We start from the raw sequence: 12,025 nt of genomic DNA, 5'->3' as shown, positions 1-12,025 counted from the left end.
GTCTTTAGATTTATCCCTAGGTCTATCCATTTTCTATACAACTGCTAGATCTTCATCCTCAAATACTTTATAAAAATCATAACACCCAACAAGATTCCCTAATGTAATTTTTAAAAGTAAATGTAATTTTTAAAAAATTGCAATTTTTAATCACCAAGCAGCATTGCTGGTTAAGTGCCAGAAGCTCTTTAGCAATGAGAGACCAAGTGCTATCAGTCAAATGCTAGCTTCCAATGATATGATAGCCATCCTATACATGGCTGTGCTCTGGTTAGGATTTCTATTGTACTCAGAGGCTCAATAGTATTAAGGTAAAGACATGAGTGGATTTAGCTAACTATAATCTGGATCTGTCCCAACACACTGGAGAAAACCAACAAACAATTTTTTCCCCCCTCATTGGTGTTTAAAATCATCAGCATGGCATTATTCCTCCATTGGATATAGCTGGGCAAGTGATATGGCAGTTTGGCTCCAGCCAGGATAAAGGGAAAGTTCATCTATCAGAGCCTGGGCACTCAGGACAAAGCACAGATGATTCTAGAGTGAGGATGTTGAGGATGATGGTTAACTCTTTAAGGGGATCAAAAAGAAAAAGGAATAAAATCCAAATATATTAAAAGCTTAACTCCAATGGGCATCAGTCTTTCCTTCCCAACCCAAGTCACTCAAAGCCTTCGTCTGCAGGTAAATCAAAACTTAGAAGCTGCAATTCAAACTTTTACTTTGTCTACAGACAAGCCCCTGTCAACATGGAATCTAGGAATCCCAAACTTATGACCTAGTGAAATCTGATGAACCCCAAGTTTGGGATTCCTAGATTCCATGTTGACACCCCCAAACCTAGGAGTTTGAAGGAATGTAGCTACCGTCTCAGAGTCCTCCCTCCTACTATGTAACTGCTCCCTGTGCTACTGGAGGTCTGAATCCAAAGCTCCCTTTTCCTAGAAGTGATTCTGAATCCTGCAGCAACTAGTTCCTTCTATTGGCACACCTTCAGTTTCCGGCTGTCCTAGACATTCATTACCGTCTTTGAGACTGTTCCTACTAGAGGCATTGCTATTCAAGTTGATTATAAGTAAACTGCAGCAGAGGAAAACCAAGGCTGCTGATATGCTCGATAACTGTCATGTCCATTTCTATTTTGCTGAAAAGTTCACACAGTCCCAGCCATCTCTTCCTCAAGCCCTTCCCACTAAAACCTTGCACTGTCTCTTGAATCTCTGCTGTCTGAGAGGTGGTCTTTCTCTGTATCTTAGCTGGAACCAGGCCTCTATATCACTTCCCAGCCATTTGCAAGCCATGTTTCTATACACTGTCCATGCGAATCTAGAAACCCCTGAACTTATAGCCTTGGGAGGCCTGATAACGCCCCAATTTAGGTGAAGCCCTCAAGTTTGATCTTGTCACAAGAGTTTCCCCCTGAGAGAAAAGCCCAACTTCACAAGTTCAGATTAACAATAGACTTTAAAATAGTTTAGAAGGAGTTAGCAAATGCCATCAGGGGTTAAGTTAAGTCCCCTTTAGGTCCAAGGGTTTTTGCCCCCCTCCCCCCCCAGGGCAAAGTCCTTTTTAACCTTTGACTGGATCTTTCCTCTTTGTGTCCATTGTAAAGCATCAGCCTCTCCATTATAATGGTGTCTAGGACCTCATTTTCTTTGTTGCCATTGTAAAGCCAATCAATTACACTCTACCAACTTCAGTCCCCCATGTTCCCCTAAAAGGGTATATAAATTACCCAAATTCTAAGGGGCATTGGAATTGTCCATCTAGTGCAATCTTGGCAAAACCTAGGGGTCAGAGGCCAGAGTCTGGGGCTCTGTGTGGGTCTGTAGCATGCAGCTCTGTTGGAGGCTTTGAAAACACTGAATCCCTCTTCTTAAAGAGTGGTTTTTCTGGATATTTAATAGTTGTTGTTTTTTTCAAGGTTAACAACATATACACAACTCTTTTCTAATTCCCAGTATATATTATCTCCTCTTCCCTTCACCATTACAATGTAAGTTCCTTGAAGGCAGACTGTCTTGCTTGCTCTATTTCTATCCTTATCACTTGGCACAATACCTGGCATATCTTATGTCTTCCAACTGACTCTTTTTTATTTACATGGCCTCAAACCTAGTTCTGCCCACATTTATCACTCTAAGAAAGGGGGAGGGTGATTACAACAAAAGATTCTATCTGGACAAATATACTGTCAAATTATAAAGTGATTCATATCTGGGAGGGATTTCTAACTTGTTGACTGGCTGAATTGGGATTCAAAAAAATTGCAAAAGGTTAAAATAATGAGGCAATTATAACTTAACCTATAATATTTAGGTTAAAAAAAAAACAAAACAACTGCACAAGTACAGGATAAGTGAGACAAGAATGAATGAATAAACAATTATTAAGAGCTTACTAAGTACTAAACATTCTGATAAGCTCTAGGGATCAAAATACAGAAGCAGAGACAGTTCCTGCCTTTAACAAACTACATTCTAATATGGAAAAAAACTACACTTAGGAAAGTGGTAGCCAGAAAGGTCACTATAGCGTTGAAGGTTACCAGAGACTGTGAGTAAGCCTTTTGGGGAAGAAGTTGACACAATCCTTCTAAGAACAATGATAAAAGTTGATTTGGTCATGATTTCAGAACTGAGAAAGTGATGGCCATGAAGCAGTTGCAAAACTTGGGCCTGGTACTTCAGGCAGAAGAGTTTCAAAGTCCAAGTTCCAGAAACAAAAGTTTCAAAACCTTCAAGGAATGGTCTCTAGCCTGAACAGGTAAAGGAAGATTTAATGGAATTTAAGTTCAATCTGAATCAATAGCATGACATGGCACCCAAGACAGAAAAATTTATCAATATAGTCACTATTAGAAAGCTTTAATGAATAATGGATTCTGGAATGAGAATGATGGTAGTCCCTCTCATCTGCAATGTTATTCTCTCAGCTCTGCACTACTCCATCTCTTCACCTTCAAAATCTACTCAAGACTATTTCTCTTAGAAGTCTTCCCAATTCAACTTCACCAAACTGATTTTGATCATTCCTTTTCACTTTGTTTCAGTTAGCACTTTCCAACCTGAACTTGCTATAGTGATCTTAAAGTGTTTGACAGATTTATGTCTTTCATTCTATACTTAGAGGGTTTCACAAAGAGAAGTTTCATAGACACTATTTTTTAAATGCCCCCTCATTGAAGTGTTTATCTATAAATCAAAGTATTGTACATACATTGAGTCTGAGTAATTTTGAAATATGATTAGAATCATATAGAAATATTTCTAGGTAAGAAAGATATAGATGTAGATGTATAAGTGGATGAATATATATATTTAAGTTAGTAAAAGGAGAAAGAACACTGTTTTAGGAACCAAGAGTCTGCTATCTAGTCTTAGCTTTGTCACTTCCATGCTACCTCTGAAATTTACATCTAAAGATATTGTTGTCTCAGGGCACCCAAAGTCACTGCTTTACTTTGCTGTTGTTTGTCTTGCTATCATTTCCTTTTCATTTTTTTTCACCATTGGAGTACAGATAGAAAGGGTATTGGGACACATCCTGCCATTATTCCTTCATATTCTGTATTCCATGCACTATTCCATGAGTACATATAAGAACTGCTTCATATAGCTACAGATTTATGTAATTTTTTATAGGTTCACTGCAGGCATTCGAAGCATTACTCCAATAGCAAATTGGACAATGGTGATGGTATGTATCTCATTCTCTTCCCTCATGACTCTCATCTCCTCATCTAAATTTCTATATCTAAATTGTTTTCATGCCATTCAATTTGGAGATTAGAAACATTTAGTTTGACAATATCTATTTAGGATTAGATTCTTATGTCTTTCTGGACTAATGTTCTGAGTGACTAATGTGATCATTTCAGTATGAGATAATGGTCCAGTTCCATTGTTTATTGGTTGAGTATTTTGAGGCTACTTTCACTTTATCATTATAATTGAGTTGTACAAAGTTTGACTAAAATTTCTTCTTTTAATGTAACTTGTTCTCCAACTTGTAGCTTGATGTTTCTGAGAGAAGGAGGAGGTTCATAGATGAAAATGTACCATGAGGTGTTTGAGAATTGCCTTATTTAACCTGACTGACTATAGTGAATACCAATTTTAGTAGTATAGGCTGATTAATGAAGCCTGGAGTCTGTTCCTGGAAGTGTTGCAAGCAGTTATAGGAAAGACTTAAAGCATGACTAGAGATATCACCTCATGAGCTTAGTTGAGCTGACATAGTTGAACATGTATGCACATGTTGCTGTATAAGATTTGTCAGTCAATGTTTTTGGTTATTTGATATAAAGTTATTTTTTTCTTTTCTTTTTTGTTTTGTTGTTTTATCAATTAATTCAGACTCACCCTTTTTCTTGGGGAAAAGAAAAAGTATACTACTACCACAATAAGAAAACCTTACAAAGAATGAAAAAACAATTTCCTTTTCTCATCAAACAGCCTATTTTTTCACGCCCCACCCCCACTCTATTTTCAACAATAAGTACTTGTTGAATTTATTTTCTTGTAGAATTCAGTGAACAACACTTAATGGACACCTATTAAGTGAAAGACATTGTATCAGGCCTTCCTGATGAGATGAAACATAGTTTAGTACATATGGTTCTTTTTCAAGGAGTTTGTAACCTAACTGAACAGCAAGGTAAATTGCTATTTATGCAATTCATTAAATACTTATTAAGGTCTTACTATGCACAAAGCACTTTCAGGGATAGAGGACCATATGTTTATAGTTTGGAAGAGATCTGGAAGGTCTAGTCCAAACCCTGCATTTCACAGATGGACAGAGAACAAGATTGTCTACCTGACTTTCCCAAGGTCATATTTTATTATGAGAGGTTGGGGAGGGAGAGAAGGAGGATTTGAATCTAGTTTTTTGGACTTAAACTCCAGTGCACTTTTCATCAGAAAGGCATATATACTCTTGTAAAGATCTTAAAAGGTGTTTCCAGTTGATTAGCCAATGCTAATCGATGCACAACTTCAGCATTTAATAATCATCTACTCCACGCCGGCATTTTGAGAGAAACTGGAGGACAACAGGCTGAAATCTGATATGTTCTAACCTTCAAGGGGCTTACAATCTAGTTTAGTATAAACAAGACAAGTACATAAGTACCTCTGATACAAGTTAAATGAAACTAATGTGGCGTCCAAAGAAAGTTAAGTAAGGCTAGAAAATCAAAGAGAAAGGGAGCCTTTCCAGAAAAGCTTTCAGAAAGCTTAACTGAGAATGAGTTTAGCCTTGAAGAAAGAGGGAGGCAGACGTAGAGTTTGAGGTGCTGGGAAAGACCATTCCAGGCACGGGGGGATGGGAGAAGGAGCCGGAAACAAGACCACCAAACAAGCTGGGGACTTGATTAATATCACTCATACACCACAATTTCTAATGGGATTGAATTATAGTACCTGTGAGTGTCCTGGCACTTTGTTCCACATTTTCTTGGTGTTCAAATATCTTGAGTGTCTATTGCCGTTTTGTTTTGGACAGAATTAGGCAGATCAATGGTTGATGGTGACACATCGTAGTTTCCTTTCCACCTTTTTTACTTACCAAGGGAGGGGAATGCGATGAGGAATGTCTCCACAGCAATTGCCTTTGCTGTCTTCTCTCCTCTCCCTTTCCTTCCTACAGGCCCCAAACGTTAATAGACTTGGGATCTACACTTTGAGAACTCCCCTGCGGCTTTAGCAACGGAGCTGGGCATGCTCAGACACCGAGAACTGGGTTTCTTTGGCTTCTAAGTTTGGCAGCTTCCTCCACCCCACTGGATCTGAACTGGCAGGTCTGCATTTGGGAAGTGCAAAAAAACCCAAGAGGAAATAAACCCATTTCTCTTCGTGGTGGAAGGAAGACGGGGAAGAGGGGATGACAGCCTAAGTGTGTGGATTTGCTTATTTCCCAGAACTTGACCCTCTTTCCCCAGAGGCCGAGAAGCCTGGTGCAATTTGGGCGAACGAGGAGGGGGCGCAGGCTTTTGCGCACTGGCCTCGGAAAAGGGGAGGGGGAAAGAGTGAAGTGGGTGGGAAAGGAAATGCGGGGGCGCGCGCGCGTCCTGCAGAGGGAGGTGTTGTCCGAGTGCACGTGTGCGGGTGCGCGCTGTGGGGAGTGGAGGGAAGGGAAAGAGGAGGGGCCGCGGTCAGGACCAGGCTAGGGCGAGAGTACGCGGGCGCGTTGCACTCTCGGGGAGGTGCAGCTACTGCAGCCGGAGCAGTAGCGGCGGCGGTGGCTGCGTGCTGGGGGTGGTAAATACTATCTGTATCAGTTTTGGCAGCAGCAACAGTATCCCCTGCTTTCCATCCTCCTGTCTTGGGGAGCTGAGGTGCCCTTCTAAGGAGGGGAGCTCAGGGCCTGAGGATCCTCCACTGGATGCTGTGGGCGCTCGCTTCGTAGACTCCTAGTTTCGCCAGTGGGGTGGAGAGTGTGGAGAGCGCCTAGAAAAAGACGCCTTGGAACCTCTCCGGTCTTCAAGCCCACGAGCGAGCCCAGAGGCGACCGCGGGGGAGCTTTGCAGTTGAGATTGTGGAAGAAGAGGTAGACGTTGGAGGTGGAGGGAGGAACGGTCCTTCCTGACGCTCCGCAAGATGGGCTGTACGTTGAGTGCGGAGGACAAGGCGGCGGTGGAACGGAGTAAAATGATTGACCGTAACCTGCGGGAGGATGGCGAGAAAGCTGCCCGGGAGGTCAAGCTGCTTCTTCTGGGTAAGGAGGAAAAAGCACATTGGGAGGAAGGCATGGGCTGAGGGTGTTGTCTACCACCACTGTAGTATTATGTTTATCTCAATTTGGGGGAGGGAGACAGACCCCCTGGGTATGTCTTTGCTGTGAATCACGAAATGATCCCATTCTGCTGAGTTGAGCTTTTTCCTTGGAGCGAGCTTGTGTTGGGTGGGGTGGGGTGGGATGAGGGTGGGGGAAGTTAAGTCTACACTGCCCCTTTTCCCTTGCCCATCATGCTCAGAGATTGGATGGGTTTTCGAAGACAGCTTGGAGGGAGGTATTGATATGCTTTCTTAAAGATGTAGACTCCTCAAGATGTGGTGGTGGTGGACATTTTTTTTCCTTTTCCTTTTAAAGGACTTCCAAATATACACAGAGGGAAGGAGTAGATCTGTTTGATGGTGTAGTATATGGCAGGAGCAAAAGCCAGCCCTTGGTTTTCCCCACCCCACTTCCCTCTTCCCTCCTAATGTGCTCATGAGAACTTGCAGAGGTTGGTTGTAGAACAGATATTTTTTTTTCTTGCTTTACTCCAAAGTCTTTTGATGTGGTCCTTATTAAAAAGACAGGATCGGTTTGATTGCAGAAACATGGCTTACTTGGGTGCATTTTTAAGATCTTTCCCTAAAAGTTTATTTAGCCATTTCCCACAGTTAAGGGGCTTAAAACAAAACAAAACTTCAGAGGTGTTATCAACCTCCATGCATGAGTGAAAGTCTTTGCAAAGCATTGTGTCTAGCTTTTACAAACCTGTCTTACATATTGAACTAAAAAGCATTTCCTAAGAACTAAGATAATGTTTTTAAGCTTGCTAGAGCAGGCCATCATTGCATTAGAAGGCTGATATTTCTTGTTACAAAGGAGCTGTAATTTTTTCTACAGTCATTATTAAGGTATTCAATTATTGTTTTATGTAAAAAATGAATATTTTGAAATCGAAAGTGTCATTTTGAAAAATAGTACAAAATAATTTTCCATGTGAGAGATTCTTTCCCATCTCTCTCTCTACCTCCCTCCCTACTTCCTTCCCTCCCTCCTTCCTCTCACCCCACTCTTGCTTTCCAGTTTAAGTGGTCAGTTTGCATGAAACTTGGAAAATATTTCCATTTTTTCCCCCCATTCATCATCTTGGTCAGCAAAATGCTTAGGGGAAAGTTACTTTCCTTTATTTATAGAAAAAGATGAACCAGGTACCTGAATGGGGGCCATATTAAGTAGAGCTTCCCTTTTTTTTTTTAAGGGTTCTCCTTTTCCCTTTTTAAGCACTTAAACTAATACAGATGAAATTGAGTATTTTCAGCCTGGAGATTGTTAGGTTATAAAGACATGCCTTTTTTTCTAAAATGATACAATGGAAGAAGAAAATGTATATGGGCAATTTTTAAATTTACTTTGCTTGATTTAATGAGTTACAAAATAAATGGAGGCGTTTAGTTAATTTTCCTGTAGTATGTATGAAAGCATCAAACTCAGCAGGATTAAAAGTAGTGAACTGAGTCATTTTGTAGAGAAACTGAAATTTTAAAGATCTGGTCACCAGAACACTAAGAGAAATCTTTTTTTTTTTTAAATAATGGTTACTTTTTTCTGAGTTAATACTATTTTTAAAAGTTTATGTAGCTATAAAGTTGCTTATAGGGTTAAGATATGTATAGTGTGAACCAAAAAGTTGTGCAACATAATATCTATCATCTTGTGGAAATGACCCTCTTTGGTGTTGTATCCTTTATCCAGCACATCCAAAGTAAAAAAAGACTTTCAAGTTTCAGTATGGTTGTTCTAAAATACTCATATAGGCCCAGCTCAGCTATTAGTTTGATCTAACCATTATACAATTTTCTTCCTTCCTTCCTTCCTTCCTTCCTTCCTTCCTTCCTTCCTTCCTTCCTTCCTTCCTTCCTTCCTTCCTTCCTCTCTCTCTCTCTCTCCCTCTCTCTCTCTCTCTCTCTTTCTCCCCCTCCTCTCCCCCTCTCCCTCTCTCTCCCTCCCTCCCTCTCTCCATTCCTCCCTCTCTTTTTCTTTCTTTCTTTCTTTCTCTTTCTCTCTTTCTCTTTTCCTCTCTTCCTCTCTCTTTTTCTCTCTTTCTCTCTTCTATCCCTCCTTCCTCCCTTCTCTCTTTCCTTCTCTCTCTCTCACCCCCCTCTCTTCTCTCTTTCCTTCTTTCTTTCTCTACCCTCCTCTTCCTTTCCCCTCTCTCTCCTTCTCCCTGCCTCCCTGTGTATTGGTTCCAAGGCAGGAGGGTAGTAAGGACTAGGCAGTTTGGATGAAATGACTTGTCCAAGGTCACACAGGTAGGAAGTGTATCTCAGGTCAAATTTGAACCTAGCATCTCTTCTCTCCAGGCTTGCCTTTCTGTCCCCTGAGCCACAAAGTTGATCCTACCATCATACTGTTTTTTTTTTTACTAAAACAATTAACTGGGAAAACGCTTTATTTAAAAAAAAGAAAAAAGAAAACATTGGTTTTAATTTCTTTTGAAGAAGTTCAGGGATTGCCATATTGTTTTTAAATATTATAATATACAATAGGTAGTACAATATATAGAATGTTAGACCTAAAGACTCATCTTCCTAAGTTCAAATCTGGCCTCATACAGTTACTAGCTGTGTGACCTTGGACAAGTCACTTAATCCCCTTTGCTTCAGTGTCTTCAAACCACTCCAGTATCTGCCAAGAAAATCCCAAATGGGATCACAAAGAATCTGACAGAACAATTGGTAGCAAAAAACAGTGGACTTGCAATCAGAATATCTTGGTACTTACCAAATTTTTAAACTTCCATTTCTGAAACTTCAAAGTGCTCACACAATCTTGGTAGTGCTATGCCAATATAGATTATTATTTTTGGTCTTGACTGACATTTCTTAGTTTTGTCACTTCAAAGGTTTAACATCTCTGTAACTCAGATTTCTCACTTGGAAAATGGCATTAATAACACATGAATTGAATCTATTAGATGATTAACAGGAGACTTCCAAACCACACATTATTGTAGAAATATAGGCTATTTTTCAAAATAATTGTACTGGTCTATAACTTGAAAGCCTGAAGAGACTTTAGAGATCAACAAGTCCAAGCCCTCATATTTTTATAAATAAAAAAATTTAGGTCCTCCAAATTCCCTTTTCCCCCAAGGGCATGCTTGTAATAAGTAAGAAAAACCTGGGATTTGAAACCATGTCTTCCTTTATATCCAACATTCATTCTACCATGTTGTCCTCTCATTCAGTAAAATTATAAAATGGATGGATGACTAAGGTAGGAGTTCCCTCTTTTTAGGCCACTGCCTCAGGGCTAATATTTATTATGTATACCTTGTATTAAAATGTATTTATCAAATCAATATTTTTCTTTAATTTGTAGCATAATAAAATATGTGAATCTTTGCAGCAGGTTATAAGTAGAATAATAACTAGTAAGCCTTTGATGTTTAGAAAATATCAAGAGATTAAATACTTTATACTAATTATATTAAAAATATTTCACAAAGGGGCAGTTAGGTGGTTCAGTGAATAGATATCTAGGTCTAAAGACAGAAAGCACTGGATTTAAATCTGACCTAAGACACTACTTCCTAGTGGTGATACTTTGTATTAATTTTAAGACAGAAAGTAAAGATTAAAAAAAAAAAAGAGGGAAAAATATCATAATAATTTTTCAGTACTCTCGGTGGGGATGTGGACATGAGTTTCTTTCACTTGAAAAAAAATTATTTTGGCTTTGGGTTGTCTTTACTTCACTTGCTCTCAACAGAATCTTGGTCAACTCTTTCCTTGTCTCTAGCCACTCTTCCCTCCATCCCCCTTTGTTTTTACTCCTTCTAGTAATTATGCTAGAGTTACTGGTTAGCCCAGAGTTCTGCCATTTTCCTGACTAATAGTTCAGTAATTTCATCAATTTCCTTTTCTGGAATGTCTGAAAGCAGACTCTTGATTTGACTTTAGGCTGCCAAAATCTGACCTTCTATATACTCTTTTGGCTCTTAAAAATCTTAATCATTCCAGTTCAAAGATCCAAATGAATAAAATTAATTATAATTAACATATGGCCACCATAATTTTCTGTAGCATCCCAAGCATATTCACATCTATGAAATATAAATGACTATGGCTACTGTGTCTCCAAGCATAAGGTTATACCAATGAGGCTTGTGAATGTAACCTTGAACTGGCCATGTGGCCCTTGGCTAAGACAAACTCATTAACATGCTCGGACTCAATTCCCCAGGAAAGCGCGGTTTGCAATCTACACGCCCAAAGGTGTTCCCTCTACCTTGCCACCCAATCTTAATTGTCTATACTTTGTGATGTGGTTACTACGTGCTTGGGAGTACAGCCCAAGCAGGACAGGAATAAATCCAGAGGCAATCCCATGAACTTCCTCTTGCCTCTTGGCCTTTCTCCCCTTCCATGGAGCTCCACTGGGCTCCTCAATGACTATGTCTCTCTCTCCTCTCGACCTTCTCCTTCCCCGAGGCTATAACCATCTCGGCCTGCATTTCCTATCTTAATCCCCTCCTCCACCTCGTGTTCCTTTGTACTCATTACTCTCCTATCAAAGGGAGTATCATAGGGATTGCCTGCCCTATCCAACCACTGACTTTCATTTCCACCCTGGTTCTCGGTTCCTACCTCTCCTTGGGTCCCATCACAAAGGTGAGCCCCTTCCCTTGTGGGACCCTGCTGGTCAGGGAAGTCCATTAAGGAAAACCCCACATTTTCTGTCTAATAAAACATATTTTTATTAAGTACATAATATTTTGCAAGGCATTGTGTTCTAGGTATTGGAGGTACAAAAATTAAAAGAAATTAGTTCCTTTTCTTAAGGGAGTTATAGTCTACTGTGGAGGGATAGAATATGACATATACATAAATCAGTATGGTAGAAGGAAAATTATATTTAAAACAATACAAATAATATCTAGCATTCACCCAACACTGAAGTTTGCAAAGTACTGTATTGCAATCTGTGGGGTAGATGCTATTATCATCATCCACATTTTACAGGTGAGCAAACTGAGGTAAACAGATTAAACAGTTACCCAGGATCATGGAATTTATGTCTGAGGTTGAATTTGAACTCAGCCTTGGAGGTCCATCACCCTATCCCTGTGACATCTAATGTGCTAATTTATTATAATAAATTACTTTTGTATCATGCTTCATAATTTACTTTGTTTGAATGGTTCTCCCATTTGATCCTCTCAACAATCCTGTGAGGTTGATAGAGTAATGAGCAAGTTACTTAATATCCTTGGATTGGACCTCAGTTTCCTCATGTATAA

General features: G+C 39.7%; 1 protein-coding gene across 1 annotated transcript in view; it reads left to right on the top strand.

The window, feature by feature from the left end:
* The first annotated feature begins 5,656 nt into the window (after positions 1–5,656).
* GNAI1 (G protein subunit alpha i1) overlaps positions 5,657–12,025 on the top strand; it is an 81,460-nt gene continuing 75,091 nt past the window's right edge. Inside the window, exon 1 of the mRNA XM_001364564.5 lies at positions 5,657–6,723. Within this exon, the coding sequence (XP_001364601.1) occupies positions 6,606–6,723 (118 nt within the window). The 5' untranslated portion in view covers positions 5,657–6,605. The remainder of the gene's footprint in view (positions 6,724–12,025) is intronic.

This window comes from Monodelphis domestica, chromosome 5, assembly GCF_027887165.1.
Source record: "Monodelphis domestica isolate mMonDom1 chromosome 5, mMonDom1.pri, whole genome shotgun sequence".
NCBI lineage: Eukaryota > Metazoa > Chordata > Mammalia > Didelphimorphia > Didelphidae > Monodelphis > Monodelphis domestica.
Note: the sequence above shows the minus strand (reverse complement) of the source record. Positions and strands in the feature narration are given on the sequence as shown.